The sequence below is a fragment of the Pseudophryne corroboree genome, chromosome 1 (assembly GCF_028390025.1).
Source record: "Pseudophryne corroboree isolate aPseCor3 chromosome 1, aPseCor3.hap2, whole genome shotgun sequence".
Classification (NCBI taxonomy): domain Eukaryota; kingdom Metazoa; phylum Chordata; class Amphibia; order Anura; family Myobatrachidae; genus Pseudophryne; species Pseudophryne corroboree.
In genome coordinates, this window is record NC_086444.1 from 1044330162 (window position 1) to 1044348918 (window position 18757).

Below are 18757 nucleotides of genomic sequence, written 5' to 3' on the forward strand. Positions count from 1 at the left end.
GTCGCACAACATATTCGCAAAGTTGCGTTAATGTAGTAAATATGCGAACCTCCGCCCCCAACGTATTTTTGCACATTCGTACGCAGTATTACACAAAGTGGGCGTACGCCAAATGACATCGCAGTAATGCGAAACCATCGCAGCATTGCGAAATCATCGCAATAACACATACTTAATCGTAAAAATACTAAGTTTGAGTATATTTACAAAGTTTTGCGTAAAAGTGCACACTTTTAAGGTAAAACGCACAAAAATGTTTTTTTGGCCTATTAAGTGCAATGACACCTTTCCTTTTAAAGACCACAAGCCCTTTTCAATTACGAACCCAATTAGTGTAATGATTGATAATGTTCCAAAACAATTAAGTGTGAGAATAAAAAAAAATTAACACTTTGTTGCCATAATTGGCCATCAACATGTCAAAGTGTAAATTTTATTTTTTATTTTTTCACTTTTTTAATTTTTAAAGGTGTTGTTTGTGAATGAAGGTGTTTACATGTTTCTTAACACAATAATCTCCTTTTTTTTTTGGTAAAAATGTAACGTTAGATGTGTGTAATTTTTTGTACAAAACAAATTCTGCCTGCCAATCTGCTGATCCTTTTTTGCATTAATAAACACAACACCCGGTTAACTTTAATCAACTTTTTTATTTTTGTATTTGTTAATATTTTTTTTTTTTTACAAATCAAAGAATACAACTCAAGCAAATTTTTGCAAATGGTCCACACAATCCATCATTCCTTGCAGGTGTTGGCGCATGGTGTAAAGTATCCCTGAAAAACTTGTGGGATCTCCAACTGCAACATCTGAAATTAAGATGCAACACAAACATTAATAACTTAATTACATTACTTATTAGCCAAGCAAGGCGCAAAGCACACTTAAATGCTGGCATGTCCAAACTGCTGGACTCCAGCTGTTGTGAAACTACATATACCAGCATGCCTTTACACAGTTTTGTGGTCAGGGAATGGCAAAGCTGTGTCAGGGCATGCTGGGATGTGTAGTTTCTCAACAGTTGGAGTGCCGCAGTTTGGACAGGCCTGCTTTAATGGCAAAGTTACTACATCCTGCCTGTTTTATGGTACAATCATTAGCAGAACACACAAGCCTGCTCAGCCTTTTTATCAGATTTTAAAGTGTTCCAGACCATGTGTTACATTTACTACTATGTGAGTTATATTTAAGATGGAACGTTGCCCATAGCAATCAAGCAAAAATATGATTATTATATTGTAGAAGTGGATCCCAATTTTTTAAGTATAATCTTATTGATTGCTATGTCCGACATCCCATGTTAAAGATAACTACCATCTTCGTCAGTGTGACACCATGTTGGCATTCATTCCCATTTGTTGTTTTATTTGTTTTTTATTTTTAGTGGGTTGGTCCTGCATCATCACACTGCATATCCACATCTTCAGAAGGCCAACATATCATAGCATTCCCACACTCCATGAAAGCTGCCCTTACTAAATAAGTGCAAACATGTTTGACTTGAACACTTATTAATTTTGAGAATGTAACTTTCACACAAAAAAACAGTGTGTCATTAGGCTGCATAACAAAGTGAAGCATGTGATTTTTAAGTGTAAATATTCAGACTACACAGGCCCAAGTGTAAAAGGCAAACATACTAAACTCCACTCAGGTCTAACTGTTTCCCAGAAAAAGTAACACATATAAACCCTGTTCTCCTGGCAACCCTGGCTACCTAATGAGTGTCAACCTAGAGTGGACACACAAAACATTGCACACATACACACTGTACATATAATGACACTCACAAATATGTAAAGGCAACATGTACACCATGATGAAATTTTTAAATATTTTTCCAGGGTCCAAGAATTCAAACAGTACAACACTGCATGTTTTGGCATTGTAAGTGTAAGTGGGTAATCATTTTTTAAAAAATTAAAATATACTTACTTTCCACGGCAACATCCAGACTCCCGGAACGTTCGGCAGGGGCTTCCTCTGCCCATTCACTTGGTGGGGATGTTGGCTGGATGGGGGAAGGCGGCTGGATGGGGGAAGGAGGAGGGATTGGGGAAGGAGGAGGGATTGGGGAAGGAGGAGGGATTGGGGAAGGAGGCTGGATGGGGGAAGGAGGCTGGATTTGGTCCGCAATTTCAGAGGGGGGGTCTGATTGAGAGGGCGAGGGGGGCGGAGAAAAAGTTAAAGCAATAGAGGGTGAGGGTGGTTCAGATTGTGATGTTGATTTTGAAGGAGAAGGGGTATGGGAAGGAGGAGAAGGGGTCCCAGAAAGAGATGGAGAGGTGTGGTGAGAAGGGGAATGTAAAGTGGAGTGGGCCAGGGAAGCTGATGGGGCCTGGGAAGATGAGGGGGACTGGGAAGCTGAGGGGGACTGGGAAGCTGAGGGGGAGTGAGAAGGGGAGGGGGAGTGAGAAGGGGAGGGGGAGTGAGAAGGGGAGGGGGAGTGAGAAGGGGAAGGGGGTGGGGAGTTTTGCCGTTGTTGTTGTCCTAGAATGATAATATTGTTCAAATTGTTCAAACATGATAAATTACATAGTAATCAATTTGTTTTATCAATGTTCTGTTCATTGTTAAATTATTTGTTTTGTTCCAAAGAAAAGCAAACATGTTAAGATCCTCTTCATGTTGGCCACAGCAAACAAAATGAGTCTAAAATTTAACTTTGAAGCTCATTCCTTAATCTAGGCAATTGAGTCATAGTGATTGGTCTCAGCAACATCACCAGATTACTATTCAAGGCACCTTATTATATAGCCTGCACTGATCAAGTATTGTGGATTAATTTCCTGCCTGCTTCTTATTTTTTGTAAACATGCACTTGTTTGGTGTTACTTTGCTACAGTCAGTACTGTTTTACCTAACCACACACAGTGTCCTAATTTCCATAAAAGGGCATTGCAGGTTGCAATTAGCCTACCACTTACTGTAAAATGTCTGCAAATCCAAGGGGTTTACAGCAGGTATTTAGTAGGCAATTGGCCAAAAGCATGTGCAGTGCAGGGGTGGCAGATATAACATGTCCCGAGAGAGTGTTTTTTTTTTTTATAATTTAAAATTATGGCCAGGGTAAATACATGCAGCTTTATTTTAGCGTTGCAAATTTTTGCACCTGATTTAACACACCCCACCCAAAACTTACTCTCTCTGCACATGTTACATATGCTTCCCCTGCAGTGCTCATTGTATTTAACAATTGTTACTTAAATTACGGAAGGCCAAAATTTGGAAAATAACACATTAGCACAATTTAGTGCAAAAAACTTATGTAAGGTAACTTACTTCGTGTATGCAGCGCACGGATTTGATGGCGGATCTCCGCCAACAAATCTGGAGTCCGCCTACGGAGATCACTCCACCTCCTTTCGAGCTGGATGATTGTCCGCCTGCTGCGGACTCGCGTCCGCAGCAGGCGGCGGACCTCCGCGTAGGCCTCGCGCTTCACCCGATTGGGGATGAAGCGCCCAACGCGGCCTACGCGGCGGTCCATCACCGCAACCAGCACGCGGAGCTCCCGCCTGGTGAACGGTGCTGCACGCATCATGGCAATGGCGTTTTCCTTATTTGGGCATATATTTATAGTGTCTGTTAGCATGTGATTGGTCAAAAATCTATGTTGTCATTTCTATTAACTTTATTGATCTTTGCAATGCTGTGAAAAGCAGAGTGTTATTTGGCACGAGCGTAAAAACGCAATAGCAGAAGCGAAAATGTTTGGTACACAAATTTAAGCAAACAAAACACACACAGAGACACAGACTTTAGTTACAAATACTAAACATATCTGTGTACTCACCACAGTTCGTGTGATCATTCAGCTGGACAGTCACAAAGTGTGAAACATTGAGTATCATTTGTTTGTGTGTTTGGTTACATAATCAGGATTTGATGATATAAAACAAATAAGGACACTATTTAGCAACATTACAGTATTTAAATTTCAAAATAAACATTGTAAGCTTAACGTGTTTTTGTATTTTGAACCAAAAACAATTACACATTCCAACACCACAAAATCCGTACCCAATCACTTTACAAGATCATACAAATTGAAATCATGGTTTATAAAACAGAAGCATACTGTGTTGTATTATTTGGGCAAATATAAAATATATAAACACTATACCTGAAATATTCTGCTACAATTCTTGCCCTCACTTGGCTCCCCCTCCGTGTCACACTCCCCCCACCGAAGCGTGGCACAACCCCTGGCTCCTCATCAGGCAATTCCTCTGCCTGAGGAAGCTCTACACTACTCCTTACCGCGATATTATGGAGTATTGCGCACAGGACCACTATTTTACTTGCCATCTCCGGCGAATACATGATGTCGCCACCAGTGCGGTGGAGAACACGAAACCGCCCTTTCAGGACACCAATTGTGCGCTCCACCAGCTGCCTAGTGGCAGTAAGCGCGGAGTTAAATGCCATCTGTGGTCCTGGCCTGGGATTACGGTAAGGAGTCATGAGCCAGGGGGTGCAAGGATATCCACGGTCTCCTGTTGGAATAAAAGCAAAAATTTAGATCTTAAAATTTTAAATTTTTTTTTTTTTTTAATCAAAAATATTTGAGCAACAACTCACCCAATAACCACATGTCTGGTCGTTGACTTGATCTTAATCTCTGCCATATCCCTGATTGTCTAATGACATACGCATCATGGGAACTTCCAGTAAACTTTGCGTTCAGGGAAAGGATCTGGAGGGATGGCCCACAAACAACCATTACATTCAGAGAATGAAACAGTTTCCTGTTTCTATAAATTTCTTCATTATGTTTTGGTGGCTGAATAGCTACATGTGTGCCATCCACAACCCCAATAACATGTGGGAAGCGACTACCACCTTCCGCAAATTGCCGCTTCACCACATCTAGGGCACCAACATCCAAAGGCATAGCAATAAATTGCTTAACACGCTTGAGGAAAGCCTGGCAGACACGTCGCAGGACCTTACTGAACTGGCCCTGCGACATGCCAACCAGGTCTCCAACCACATGCTGGAATGATCCTGTGGCCAAAAAATGTAACACTGCAAGGAATTGTGTCAATGGTGGTATTGCTGTAGGATACCGAATTTCAGACTCCAGATCACTCTCTATTATGGAGAGAGTGTCTAGGATTAGATGTGGTGGCAGCCGGTATCTACGCACCACCACATCATCTGGCATCCCAAAAAGTCTGACACGGGTTCTGAAAATTGGTGGCCTAGCACGCCTCCGTTGCCTTGGTTGATGAGGAGCCGGCTGTGGTTGTGGGGCTGGCGGTTGGGGTGGGAGTGCTGGCGTGGGTTGGGGAGGTAGGGCTTCTGCCGCAATATGTATTGACATCACACACTTTTTGGAGAGAATGTTAAGAAATGTAAAAAAAAAATAATTCAAAGTTTTCCAAAATTTTACACAATAACTGTTTTTACAATTGTGGTGTCAACTTACTGCAGGAGCGTACATTTTTTCTGTGTTGAATTCATGTCCAAAATGCAAAAATAAAAAGCAAATAAAACTAAATTTAATATTTGGATATAAAAAACATATATTAATGCAAAAAAACTTTATTAAAAAAAAAAAACCAAAAAAATAAGAAATTTAGTACCTAGTCCAGGAAAGACAAACACTACTTTGCAGATCAATCCTGGAAAACCCAAACACTTTGTTTAGCAAACTTTAAAAAAAAAATAATAATAATTTTAACAAACACAAACAAGCACCAACACAGGCCAAGGACACTTACCTGCTCCTAAAGAAATAAAGTCTTGTTTTTGTGGACCACACCCAAAAATGAATACAAAATTGGTTTTTCTCAACAAAAAATAAACTCCTACAAGAGAACACAAATGACAGTCAAAAACAGCATACAGACACTTCCAACAAACAAGCTCCAACACAGGCCAACGACACTTACCTGCTCCTAAAGAAATAAAGTCTTGTTTTTGTGGACCACACCCAAAAATGAATACAAAATTGGTTTTTCTCAACAAAAAATAAACTCCTACAAGAGAACACAAATGACAGTCAAAAACAGCATACAGACACTTCCAACAAACAAGCTCCAACACAGGCCAACGACACTTACCTGCTCCTAAAGAAATAAAGTCTTGTTTTTGTGGACCACACCCAAAAATGAATACAAAATTGGTTTTTCTCAACAAAAAATAAACTCCTACAAGAGAACACAAATGACAGTCAAAAACAGCATACAGACACTTCCAACAAACAAGCTCCAACACAGGCCAACGACACTTACCTGCTCCTAAAGAAATAAAGTCTTGTTTTTGTGGACCACACCCAAAATCGAAAAAAAATTTGCTTTTTCTCACCAAAAAGTAAACTCCTACAAGAGAACACTAATGACAGTCAAAACAAAGAAGCACGGGAATATTTTCACAAATGGACTTGCAAAATATATATGTGTTATAAAAATTAAAATATTAAAATGTATTAAAAAAACTTGCCAACACAAAAAAAAACAAAAAAAAAAAGAATACTCACAAACGAAAATACCCACAAAAAATGCCACTGTCTATATTCAAAACGCAAAGAAAAGGACAAAGGTATGCTTGACAATTACTCACTCTGTCAATTCCACTATCACCTTCCCGCACAAGCCAACAACTCAAACGCCAAACTACCAACACTTACAGCATGCACAGTAGGCCCTTAAATAAGCAGTGCAATCATTCAACAGAATAACAGTGTACACCTGTGTGAATTAACGAGTCGCACGTAGGTATATAAGCGCACACACCTCGGCGTACACACGTCATCACAAACATGGCTTCTCGTGAGCAAATCGCAGCAGAGATAGACCGCATTGCAGAGCAGCAGATGGCATTGCAGAAACAACGGCTAGAGTGTCAAAGGCGCTTGTTAGAATACGCCTCTGCGGAGGTTAATGCAGGACCTAGTACTCTGCAAATTTCTGCTTCTGAACCTCAACAATTGAGTGTGGATACCCTGCCACACACACATAGTGAGCAAACTGAGGGAGAATTGACTTTAGCCACACAAACACAGCAGACAGAAGCTGCTAGTGAGGAGGAAGATGGAGATGACCAACCTGAAGAAACCTCACAGGCTACCTCCAGACGGAAAAAAAGACAGCCTGCATTCACTAAGAGGGAGTTGCGTGTCTTGGTCACGCAGGCCATGTCCAAAATACATAGGGGCCCCAAAAACATGGGGGCTGCTTCCAAAGAACGCATCTGGAGAGACATCACAAAATCTGTGAATGAAGTTGGCTCTGTCGTCAGAACATCACAGGAAGTGAGACGACGGTAAGTGCATCTTGACAATCCTTTTTCTGTGCTAAGTTGCATAAAAAATGTAGTTACATGTCATGTTATGTCTAGCAAACACAAGCAGAACATGTGTGCTATATATTTACTTTGAACAATAAGAAGACTCAACTTTTTCCCTCTTTCACAATATTTATGTAGGTGGGCCGACTTCAAATCCCGCCTGAAGGCAAAGAGGGCTGCGGAGTGGAATGCCTCAAGGGCAACAGGGGGGGGACCACCTGTCGCTGTGGAGTTTACTGACTTGGAGGAGATGGCGATGGCCTGTGTGAGTTATGAGGAGGGCCAAGGGGTGTCTCATATGGACACGGACCTGCCTGAGATTCTGACGGGACATGACTTGGAAGGTAAGTTTACACATGTATTTGTCTGAAATTTGAACTGTATTAATAATCTTAAACTAATTTTGACTCCAAATTTTCCCCCACACATTCTTCTATTTGCTTGCCACAAAACACAGCACAGGGGGGTGAACAGTTTGAGTCACAGGCCGGTTATGTGGTTGAGGCTGAGGTGGAGGGACCTAGTGGGTCTGCCAGTGTGGGCCAACAAAACCCACCTATGCAGGTTCCTACTGGCCCCCCCACCCAACCCTCTGCTATCCCGGAGATCCTGCTTGAAATTGCTAGGTATGGTGAGAGCCTAAACACATTTCAAGACGGGGTCATCCGGGAGGTAAGCCAGATAACTGTCCGGCTCACTGAGATCCGAACCTGTGTTGAGCAAGGTGTTGCTCAACTCTGCCAAAGTCTGGCAGAGATCAGGCAGGCCCAAGAACAACTGGCCTCCTCAAACCAAAGCCTTGCAACTAACATCTTGCAAGGGCTCCAGGCCATCGCTGTCTCCCTTGCCCACAGTGGCAGAGAGCCAACCACATCGGCTCCCTCCCCTGCCCCTGCCCAGGAAGAACAGGACACTGGGCAGGCCCAACGAAGGTCACTCCGCAGACCAAGCAAAGAAGATCAGCCTCAGGCGGGGCGAAAAAGAAGAAAGTGATGTCTCTCCAGATGGGCAGCACCCATGTTTTTGTAGTTGCCTCTATGTTATTTTGGACTTGGCTTGTGTGGCCAGAATGGATCACTCCCTCTTAGTGAAATGACTTTTTTCTGTTTGGAGGAATTGTAGCCTGTGAGTTTCTTTTAAAAAACAACAGAGCCATCTTCCTCTCACTAGTGTGCTGTGTATTGTTGTGTTTGTGTGGTGGATACTAATTATTTCTCAGTTTGTGTCAAATTTTTGTGTGGCAGGGTGTGAAATATGTTGAATTTATGAATTTATAAGATACTTTTGTCAGAAGCAGAAATTTGCAGAGTACTGAGTTCTGCTATATAATTTTTGTCAGTGCCATCTGCTTGGTGCTTGGTCTATCTCTGCCTGTGAGACTCATGTGGAGCCATGTTTAAATGTTGGATAATATTATTACTGTAATAAAAATTAAAAAAAAAAAATGTGTGCAATTTCTTGAAGGTAATGCATTAGCAAAATCTTAGTTACCAAAAGATTAGGTCAACATATAGACACTTGGTGACCAATCTGCTAATTCTCCTTAAAATTAAACAAAAATGTTAAAAAAGGTATGTTTTGCACCACACTTTAATGTCCATATTAATAAAACAGACACGACAACTTGATAAAATATCTTTGGACAACATGACATCATTGAAAACATTGACAGATGTTAAAAACATATATTATTGTGACTTTTAAAAATAAAACATAGTGTATGCGGCATTATGTGGGTGTTGGTTAATTAATCAGAATGTTGCAGAATTATATAACTTTAAATAAAAATGTAACTTGTTTGTATTTAGTAGTCTAACACACATTAAAACATTTCGTCACAATGCTTACACACCAAGTTAAACACAAATAACAACCTTATTTCACAGTGTGTGAGATTAATATGTGAGTAGAATAAACATGTAATGTGTGTTCAGTCAATTGCTGGTTGGTAACTTTCATGTGCTCAGTAATTAACAAGTAATTGAACATCAGATGAATGTGCTCTCCAATTAACTGCTAATTACTGCATACACACTTGTACCAGTACTTCGCAAATGTAGAGTAACTGCAGACCTACTCTGCTGCTGCGTGAATGTTGCTACGGTTTCCTATGTTAGTTTTAACAGCGACAAAGTTTATTTGCGAAAAACACGCCCATTGCAAGTTGCATACTCCCACACAGTACGCCCACTTTCACGCCCATGTCGGAGCATTGCGAAGTCTCGCCTCCGCCACGCCCACGCCACTCCTCGTTTTCGTTTGGCAGTTACGGCTTTTTTTTCCCAAAGTAATTTTGCACAGTTGTCGTACGTATGTCTTCGCGCATGCGTAATCACGCATTTGCGCATGCGCAGATACTTACATTTCGGACATTTGCGATGCGATGACTCTTAGCGATCAACTCGGAATGAGGGCCTTTGCTTTATAGTATTTCACATTATTGTTTTTATTCTAAACAGTCCACTAACTCAGGCCCTCATTCCGAGTTGGTCTGCAGTTACTCTACATTTGCGAAGTACTGGTACAAGTGTGTATGCAGTAATTAGCAGTTAATTGGAGAGCACATTCATCTGATGTTCAATTACTTGTTAATTACTGAGCACATGAAAGTTACCAACCAGCAATTGACTGAACACACATTACATGTTTATTCTACTCACATATTAATCTCACACACTGTGAAATAAGGTTGTTATTTGTGTTTAACTTGGTGTGTAAGCATTGTGACGAAATGTTTTAATGTGTGTTAGACTACTAAATACAAACAAGTTACATTTTTATTTAAAGTTATATAATTCTGCAACATTCTGATTAATTAACCAACACCCACATAATGCCGCATACACTATGTTTTATTTTTAAAAGTCACAATAATATATGTTTTTAACATCTGTCAATGTTTTCAATGATGTCATGTTGTCCAAAGATATTTTATCAAGTTGTCGTGTCTGTTTTATTAATATGGACATTAAAGTGTGGTGCAAAACATACCTTTTTTAACATTTTTGTTTAATTTTAAGGAGAATTAGCAGATTGGTCACCAAGTGTCTATATGTTGACCTAATCTTTTGGTAACTAAGATTTTGCTAATGCATTACCTTCAAGAAATTGCACACATTTTTTTTTTTTAATTTTTATTACAGTAATAATATTATCCAACATTTAAACATGGCTCCACATGAGTCTCACAGGCAGAGATAGACCAAGCACCAAGCAGATGGCACTGACAAAAATTATATAGCAGAACTCAGTACTCTGCAAATTTCTGCTTCTGACAAAAGTATCTTATAAATTCATAAATTCAACATATTTCACACCCTGCCACACAAAAATTTGACACAAACTGAGAAATAATTAGTATCCACCACACAAACACAACAATACACAGCACACTAGTGAGAGGAAGATGGCTCTGTTGTTTTTTAAAAGAAACTCACAGGCTACAATTCCTCCAAACAGAAAAAAGTCATTTCACTAAGAGGGAGTGATCCATTCTGGCCACACAAGCCAAGTCCAAAATAACATAGAGGCAACTACAAAAACATGGGTGCTGCCCATCTGGAGAGACATCACTTTCTTCTTTTTCGCCCCGCCTGAGGCTGATCTTCTTTGCTTGGTCTGCGGAGTGACCTTCGTTGGGCCTGCCCAGTGTCCTGTTCTTCCTGGGCAGGGGCAGGGGAGGGAGCCGATGTGGTTGGCTCTCTGCCACTGTGGGCAAGGGAGACAGCGATGGCCTGGAGCCCTTGCAAGATGTTAGTTGCAAGGCTTTGGTTTGAGGAGGCCAGTTGTTCTTGGGCCTGCCTGATCTCTGCCAGACTTTGGCAGAGTTGAGCAACACCTTGCTCAACACAGGTTCGGATCTCAGTGAGCCGGACAGTTATCTGGCTTACCTCCCGGATGACCCCGTCTTGAAATGTGTTTAGGCTCTCACCATACCTAGCAATTTCAAGCAGGATCTCCGGGATAGCAGAGGGTTGGGTGGGGGGGCCAGTAGGAACCTGCATAGGTGGGTTTTGTTGGCCCACACTGGCAGACCCACTAGGTCCCTCCACCTCAGCCTCAACCACATAACCGGCCTGTGACTCAAACTGTTCACCCCCCTGTGCTGTGTTTTGTGGCAAGCAAATAGAAGAATGTGTGGGGGAAAATTTGGAGTCAAAATTAGTTTAAGATTATTAATACAGTTCAAATTTCAGACAAATACATGTGTAAACTTACCTTCCAAGTCATGTCCCGTCAGAATCTCAGGCAGGTCCGTGTCCATATGAGACACCCCTTGGCCCTCCTCATAACTCACACAGGCCATCGCCATCTCCTCCAAGTCAGTAAACTCCACAGCGACAGGTGGTCCCCCCCCTGTTGCCCTTGAGGCATTCCACTCCGCAGCCCTCTTTGCCTTCAGGCGGGATTTGAAGTCGGCCCACCTACATAAATATTGTGAAAGAGGGAAAAAGTTGAGTCTTCTTATTGTTCAAAGTAAATATATAGCACACATGTTCTGCTTGTGTTTGCTAGACATAACATGACATGTAACTACATTTTTTATGCAACTTAGCACAGAAAAAGGATTGTCAAGATGCACTTACCGTCGTCTCACTTCCTGTGATGTTCTGACGACAGAGCCAACTTCATTCACAGATTTTGTGATGTCTCTCCAGATGCGTTCTTTGGAAGCAGCCCCCATGTTTTTGGGGCCCCTATGTATTTTGGACATGGCCTGCGTGACCAAGACACGCAACTCCCTCTTAGTGAATGCAGGCTGTCTTTTTTTCCGTCTGGAGGTAGCCTGTGAGGTTTCTTCAGGTTGGTCATCTCCATCTTCCTCCTCACTAGCAGCTTCTGTCTGCTGTGTTTGTGTGGCTAAAGTCAATTCTCCCTCAGTTTGCTCACTATGTGTGTGTGGCAGGGTATCCACACTCAATTGTTGAGGTTCAGAAGCAGAAATTTGCAGAGTACTAGGTCCTGCATTAACCTCCGCAGAGGCGTATTCTAACAAGCGCCTTTGACACTCTAGCCGTTGTTTCTGCAATGCCATCTGCTGCTCTGCAATGCGGTCTATCTCTGCTGCGATTTGCTCACGAGAAGCCATGTTTGTGATGACGTGTGTACGCCGAGGTGTGTGCGCTTATATACCTACGTGCGACTCGTTAATTCACACAGGTGTACACTGTTATTCTGTTGAATGATTGCACTGCTTATTTAAGGGCCTACTGTGCATGCTGTAAGTGTTGGTAGTTTGGCGTTTGAGTTGTTGGCTTGTGCGGGAAGGTGATAGTGGAATTGGCAGAGTGAGTAATTGTCAAGCATACCTTTGTCCTTTTCTTTGCGTTTTGAATATAGACAGTGGCATTTTTTGTGGGTATTTTCGTTTGTGAGTATTCTTTTTTTTTTGTTTTTTTTTGTGTTGGCAAGTTTTTTTAATACATTTTAATATTTTAATTTTTATAACACATATATATTTTGCAAGTCCATTTGTGAAAATATTCCCGTGCTTCTTTGTTTTGACTGTCATTAGTGTTCTCTTGTAGGAGTTTACTTTTTGGTGAGAAAAAGCAAATTTTTTTTCGATTTTGGGTGTGGTCCACAAAAACAAGACTTTATTTCTTTAGGAGCAGGTAAGTGTCGTTGGCCTGTGTTGGAGCTTGTTTGTTGGAAGTGTCTGTATGCTGTTTTTGACTGTCATTTGTGTTCTCTTGTAGGAGTTTATTTTTTGTTGAGAAAAACCAATTTTGTATTCATTTTTGGGTGTGGTCCACAAAAACAAGACTTTATTTCTTTAGGAGCAGGTAAGTGTCGTTGGCCTGTGTTGGAGCTTGTTTGTTGGAAGTGTCTGTATGCTGTTTTTGACTGTCATTTGTGTTCTCTTGTAGGAGTTTATTTTTTGTTGAGAAAAACCAATTTTGTATTCATTTTTGGGTGTGGTCCACAAAAACAAGACTTTATTTCTTTAGGAGCAGGTAAGTGTCGTTGGCCTGTGTTGGAGCTTGTTTGTTGGAAGTGTCTGTATGCTGTTTTTGACTGTCATTTGTGTTCTCTTGTAGGAGTTTATTTTTTGTTGAGAAAAACCAATTTTGTATTCATTTTTGGGTGTGGTCCACAAAAACAAGACTTTATTTCTTTAGGAGCAGGTAAGTGTCCTTGGCCTGTGTTGGTGCTTGTTTGTGTTTGTTAAAATTATTATTATTTTTTTTTTAAAGTTTGCTAAACAAAGTGTTTGGGTTTTCCAGGATTGATCTGCAAAGTAGTGTTTGTCTTTCCTGGACTAGGTACTAAATTTCTTATTTTTTTTTTTATTTTTTTTTAATAAAGTTTTTTTGCATTAATATATGTTTTTTATATCCAAATATTAAATTTAGTTTTATTTGCTTTTTATTTTTGCATTTTGGACATGAATTCAACACAGAAAAAATGTACGCTCCTGCAGTAAGTTGACACCACAATTGTAAAAACAGTTATTGTGTAAAATTTTGGAAAACTTTGAATTATTTTTTTTTTACATTTCTTAACATTCTCTCCAAAAAGTGTGTGATGTCAATACATATTGCGGCAGAAGCCCTACCTCCCCAACCCACGCCAGCACTCCCACCCCAACCGCCAGCCCCACAACCACAGCCGGCTCCTCATCAACCAAGGCAACGGAGGCGTGCTAGGCCACCAATTTTCAGAACCCGTGTCAGACTTTTTGGGATGCCAGATGATGTGGTGGTGCGTAGATACCGGCTGCCACCACATCTAATCCTAGACACTCTCTCCATAATAGAGAGTGATCTGGAGTCTGAAATTCGGTATCCTACAGCAATACCACCATTGACACAATTCCTTGCAGTGTTACATTTTTTGGCCACAGGATCATTCCAGCATGTGGTTGGAGACCTGGTTGGCATGTCGCAGGGCCAGTTCAGTAAGGTCCTGCGACGTGTCTGCCAGGCTTTCCTCAAGCGTGTTAAGCAATTTATTGCTATGCCTTTGGATGTTGGTGCCCTAGATGTGGTGAAGCGGCAATTTGCGGAAGGTGGTAGTCGCTTCCCACATGTTATTGGGGTTGTGGATGGCACACATGTAGCTATTCAGCCACCAAAACATAATGAAGAAATTTATAGAAACAGGAAACTGTTTCATTCTCTGAATGTAATGGTTGTTTGTGGGCCATCCCTCCAGATCCTTTCCCTGAACGCAAAGTTTACTGGAAGTTCCCATGATGCGTATGTCATTAGACAATCAGGGATATGGCAGAGATTAAGATCAAGTCAACGACCAGACATGTGGTTATTGGGTGAGTTGTTGCTCAAATATTTTTGATTAAAAAAAAAAAAATTTAAAATTTTAAGATCTAAATTTTTGCTTTTATTCCAACAGGAGACCGTGGATATCCTTGCACCCCCTGGCTCATGACTCCTTACCGTAATCCCAGGCCAGGACCACAGATGGCATTTAACTCCGCGCTTACTGCCACTAGGCAGCTGGTGGAGCGCACAATTGGTGTCCTGAAAGGGCGGTTTCGTGTTCTCCACCGCACTGGTGGCGACATCATGTATTCGCCGGAGATGGCAAGTAAAATAGTGGTCCTGTGCGCAATACTCCATAATATCGCGGTAAGGAGTAGTGTAGAGCTTCCTCAGGCAGAGGAATTGCCTGATGAGGAGCCAGGGGTTGTGCCACGCTTCGGTGGGGGGAGTGTGACACGGAGGGGGAGCCAAGTGAGGGCAAGAATTGTAGCAGAATATTTCAGGTATAGTGTTTATATATTTTATATTTGCCCAAATAATACAACACAGTATGCTTCTGTTTTATAAACCATGATTTCAATTTGTATGATCTTGTAAAGTGATTGGGTACGGATTTTGTGGTGTTGGAATGTGTAATTGTTTTTGGTTCAAAATACAAAAACACGTTAAGCTTACAATGTTTATTTTGAAATTTAAATACTGTAATGTTGCTAAATAGTGTCCTTATTTGTTTTATATCATCAAATCCTGATTATGTAACCAAACACACAAACAAATGATACTCAATGTTTCACACTTTGTGACTGTCCAGCTGAATGATCACACGAACTGTGGTGAGTACACAGATATGTTTAGTATTTGTAACTAAAGTCTGTGTCTCTGTGTGTGTTTTGTTTGCTTAAATTTGTGTACCAAACATTTTCGCTTCTGCTATTGCGTTTTTACGCTCGTGCCAAATAACACTCTGCTTTTCACAGCATTGCAAAGATCAATAAAGTTAATAGAAATGACAACATAGATTTTTGACCAATCACATGCTAACAGACACTATAAATATATGCCCAAATAAGGAAAACGCCATTGCCATGATGCGTGCAGCACCGTTCACCAGGCGGGAGCTCCGCGTGCTGGTTGCGGTGATGGACCGCCGCGTAGGCCGCGTTGGGCGCTTCATCCCCAATCGGGTGAAGCGCGAGGCCTACGCGGAGGTCCGCCGCCTGCTGCGGACGCGAGTCCGCAGCAGGCGGACAATCATCCAGCTCGAAAGGAGGTGGAGTGATCTCCGTAGGCGGACTCCAGATTTGTTGGCGGAGATCCGCCATCAAATCCGTGCGCTGCATACACGAAGTAAGTTACCTTACATAAGTTTTTTGCACTAAATTGTGCTAATGTGTTATTTTCCAAATTTTGGCCTTCCGTAATTTAAGTAACAATTGTTAAATACAATGAGCACTGCAGGGGAAGCATATGTAACATGTGCAGAGAGAGTAAGTTTTGGGTGGGGTGTGTTAAATCAGGTGCAAAAATTTGCAACGCTAAAATAAAGCTGCATGTATTTACCCTGGCCATAATTTTAAATTATAAAAAAAAAAAACACTCTCTCGGGACATGTTATATCTGCCACCCCTGCACTGCACATGCTTTTGGCCAATTGCCTACTAAATACCTGCTGTAAACCCCTTGGATTTGCAGACATTTTACAGTAAGTGGTAGGCTAATTGCAACCTGCAATGCCCTTTTATGGAAATTAGGACACTGTGTGTGGTTAGGTAAAACAGTACTGACTGTAGCAAAGTAACACCAAACAAGTGCATGTTTACAAAAAATAAGAAGCAGGCAGGAAATTAATCCACAATACTTGATCAGTGCAGGCTATATAATAAGGTGCCTTGAATAGTAATCTGGTGATGTTGCTGAGACCAATCACTATGACTCAATTGCCTAGATTAAGGAATGAGCTTCAAAGTTAAATTTTAGACTCATTTTGTTTGCTGTGGCCAACATGAAGAGGATCTTAACATGTTTGCTTTTCTTTGGAACAAAACAAATAATTTAACAATGAACAGAACATTGATAAAACAAATTGATTACTATGTAATTTATCATGTTTGAACAATTTGAACAATATTATCATTCTAGGACAACAACAACGGCAAAACTCCCCACCCCCTTCCCCTTCTCACTCCCCCTCCCCTTCTCACTCCCCCTCCCCTTCTCACTCCCCCTCCCCTTCTCACTCCCCCTCAGCTTCCCAGTCCCCCTCAGCTTCCCAGTCCCCCTCATCTTCCCAGGCCCCATCAGCTTCCCTGGCCCACTCCACTTTACATTCCCCTTCTCACCACACCTCTCCATCTCTTTCTGGGACCCCTTCTCCTCCTTCCCATACCCCTTCTCCTTCAAAATCAACATCACAATCTGAACCACCCTCACCCTCTATTGCTTTAACTTTTTCTCCGCCCCCCTCGCCCTCTCAATCAGACCCCCCCTCTGAAATTGCGGACCAAATCCAGCCTCCTTCCCCCATCCAGCCTCCTTCCCCAATCCCTCCTCCTTCCCCAATCCCTCCTCCTTCCCCCATCCAGCCGCCTTCCCCCATCCAGCCAACATCCCCACCAAGTGAATGGGCAGAGGAAGCCCCTGCCGAACGTTCCGGGAGTCTGGATGTTGCCGTGGAAAGTAAGTATATTTTAATTTTTTAAAAAATGATTACCCACTTACACTTACAATGCCAAAACATGCAGTGTTGTACTGTTTGAATTCTTGGACCCTGGAAAAATATTTAAAAATTTCATCATGGTGTACATGTTGCCTTTACATATTTGTGAGTGTCATTATATGTACAGTGTGTATGTGTGCAATGTTTTGTGTGTCCACTCTAGGTTGACACTCATTAGGTAGCCAGGGTTGCCAGGAGAACAGGGTTTATATGTGTTACTTTTTCTGGGAAACAGTTAGACCTGAGTGGAGTTTAGTATGTTTGCCTTTTACACTTGGGCCTGTGTAGTCTGAATATTTACACTTAAAAATCACATGCTTCACTTTGTTATGCAGCCTAATGACACACTGTTTTTTTGTGTGAAAGTTACATTCTCAAAAGTAATAAGTGTTCAAGTCAAACATGTTTGCACTTATTTAGTAAGGGCAGCTTTCATGGAGTGTGGGAATGCTATGATATGTTGGCCTTCTGAAGATGTGGATATGCAGTGTGATGATGCAGGACCAACCCACTAAAAATAAAAAACAAATAAAACAACAAATGGGAATGAATGCCAACATGGTGTCACACTGACGAAGATGGTAGTTATCTTTAACATGGGATGTCGGACATAGCAATCAATAAGATTATACTTAAAAAATTGGGATCCACTTCTACAATATAATAATCATATTTTTGCTTGATTGCTATGGGCAACGTTCCATCTTAAATATAACTCACATAGTAGTAAATGTAACACATGGTCTGGAACACTTTAAAATCTGATAAAAAGGCTGAGCAGGCTTGTGTGTTCTGCTAATGATTGTACCATAAAACAGGCAGGATGTAGTAACTTTGCCATTAAAGCAGGCCTGTCCAAACTGCGGCACTCCAACTGTTGAGAAACTACACATCCCAGCATGCCCTGACACAGCTTTGCCATTCCCTGACCACAAAACTGTGTAAAGGCATGCTGGTATATGTAGTTTCACAACAGCTGGAGTCCAGCAGTTTGGACATGCCAGCATTTAAGTGTGCTTTGCGCCTTGCTTGGCTAATAAGTAATGTAATTAAGTTATTAATGTTTGTGTTGCATCTTAATTTCAGATGTTGCAGTTGGAGATCCCACAAGTTTTTCAGGGATACTTTACACCATGCGCCAACACCTGCAAGGAATGATGGATTGTGTGGACCATTTGCAAAAATTTGCTTGAGTTGTATTCTTTGATTTGTAAAAAAAAAAAAATATTAACAAATACAAAAATAAAAAAGTTGATTAAAGTTAACCGGGTGTTGTGTTTATTAATGCAAAAAAGGATCAGCAGATTGGCAGGCAGAATTTGTTTTGTACAAAAAATTACACACATCTAACGTTACATTTTTACCAAAAAAAAAAGGAGATTATTGTGTTAAGAAACATGTAAACACCTTCATTCACAAACAACACCTTTAAAAATTAAAAAAGTGAAAAAAAAAAAAAAATTTTACACTTTGACATGTTGATGGCCAATTATGGCAACAAAGTGTTAATTTTTTTTTA

At 41.1% G+C, this 18757-nt stretch overlaps 2 protein-coding genes across 3 annotated transcripts; one reads left to right on the forward strand and one right to left on the reverse strand.

The window, feature by feature from the left end:
- Positions 1 to 703: 703 nt before the first annotated feature.
- LOC134924063 (putative nuclease HARBI1) lies at positions 704 to 5522 on the reverse strand. Its single transcript, XM_063920808.1, has 5 exons — positions 4585 to 5522; positions 4127 to 4499; positions 3797 to 3818; positions 1936 to 2490; positions 704 to 809 (listed from the first exon to the last, which is right to left on the reverse strand). Exons 1-3 carry the CDS (start codon positions 5327 to 5329, stop codon positions 3815 to 3817), a joined length of 1122 nt encoding a protein of 373 aa, XP_063776878.1. The 5' UTR covers positions 5330 to 5522; the 3' UTR covers positions 704 to 809; positions 1936 to 2490; positions 3797 to 3814.
- Positions 5523 to 13629: 8107 nt separating this feature from the next.
- Positions 13630 to 18430, forward strand: LOC134924079 (putative nuclease HARBI1). Of its 2 annotated transcripts, XM_063920811.1 has the most exons (5): positions 13630 to 14569; positions 14653 to 15025; positions 15334 to 15355; positions 16662 to 17198; positions 18325 to 18430. In XM_063920811.1, the coding sequence occupies exons 1-3, from the start codon at positions 13825 to 13827 to the stop codon at positions 15335 to 15337; spliced, it is 1122 nt and encodes a 373-aa protein (XP_063776881.1). In that variant the 5' UTR covers positions 13630 to 13824; the 3' UTR covers positions 15338 to 15355; positions 16662 to 17198; positions 18325 to 18430. The 2 variants fall into 2 exon arrangements, with proteins under 2 accessions (XP_063776881.1, XP_063776880.1); XM_063920810.1 differs by having other exon boundaries at positions 13631 to 14569; positions 14653 to 15355.
- Positions 18431 to 18757: the final 327 nt, after the last annotated feature.

What these genes read in the sequence shown, in the direction of transcription:
- LOC134924079 (XM_063920810.1), top strand. Translation starts at nt 13,825, where the DNA reads ATGTCAATACATATTGCGGCAGAAGCCCTACCTCCCCAACCCACGCCA. An exon ending in ACCAGACATGTGGTTATTGG is followed by an intron (nt 14,570 to 14,652) that starts GTGAGTTGTTGC and finishes TTATTCCAACAG; the next exon opens with GAGACCGTGGATATCCTTGC.
- LOC134924063 (XM_063920808.1), bottom strand. Translation starts at nt 5,329, where the DNA reads ATGTCAATACATATTGCGGCAGAAGCCCTACCTCCCCAACCCACGCCA. An exon ending in ACCAGACATGTGGTTATTGG is followed by an intron (nt 4,500 to 4,584) that starts GTGAGTTGTTGC and finishes TTATTCCAACAG; the next exon opens with GAGACCGTGGATATCCTTGC.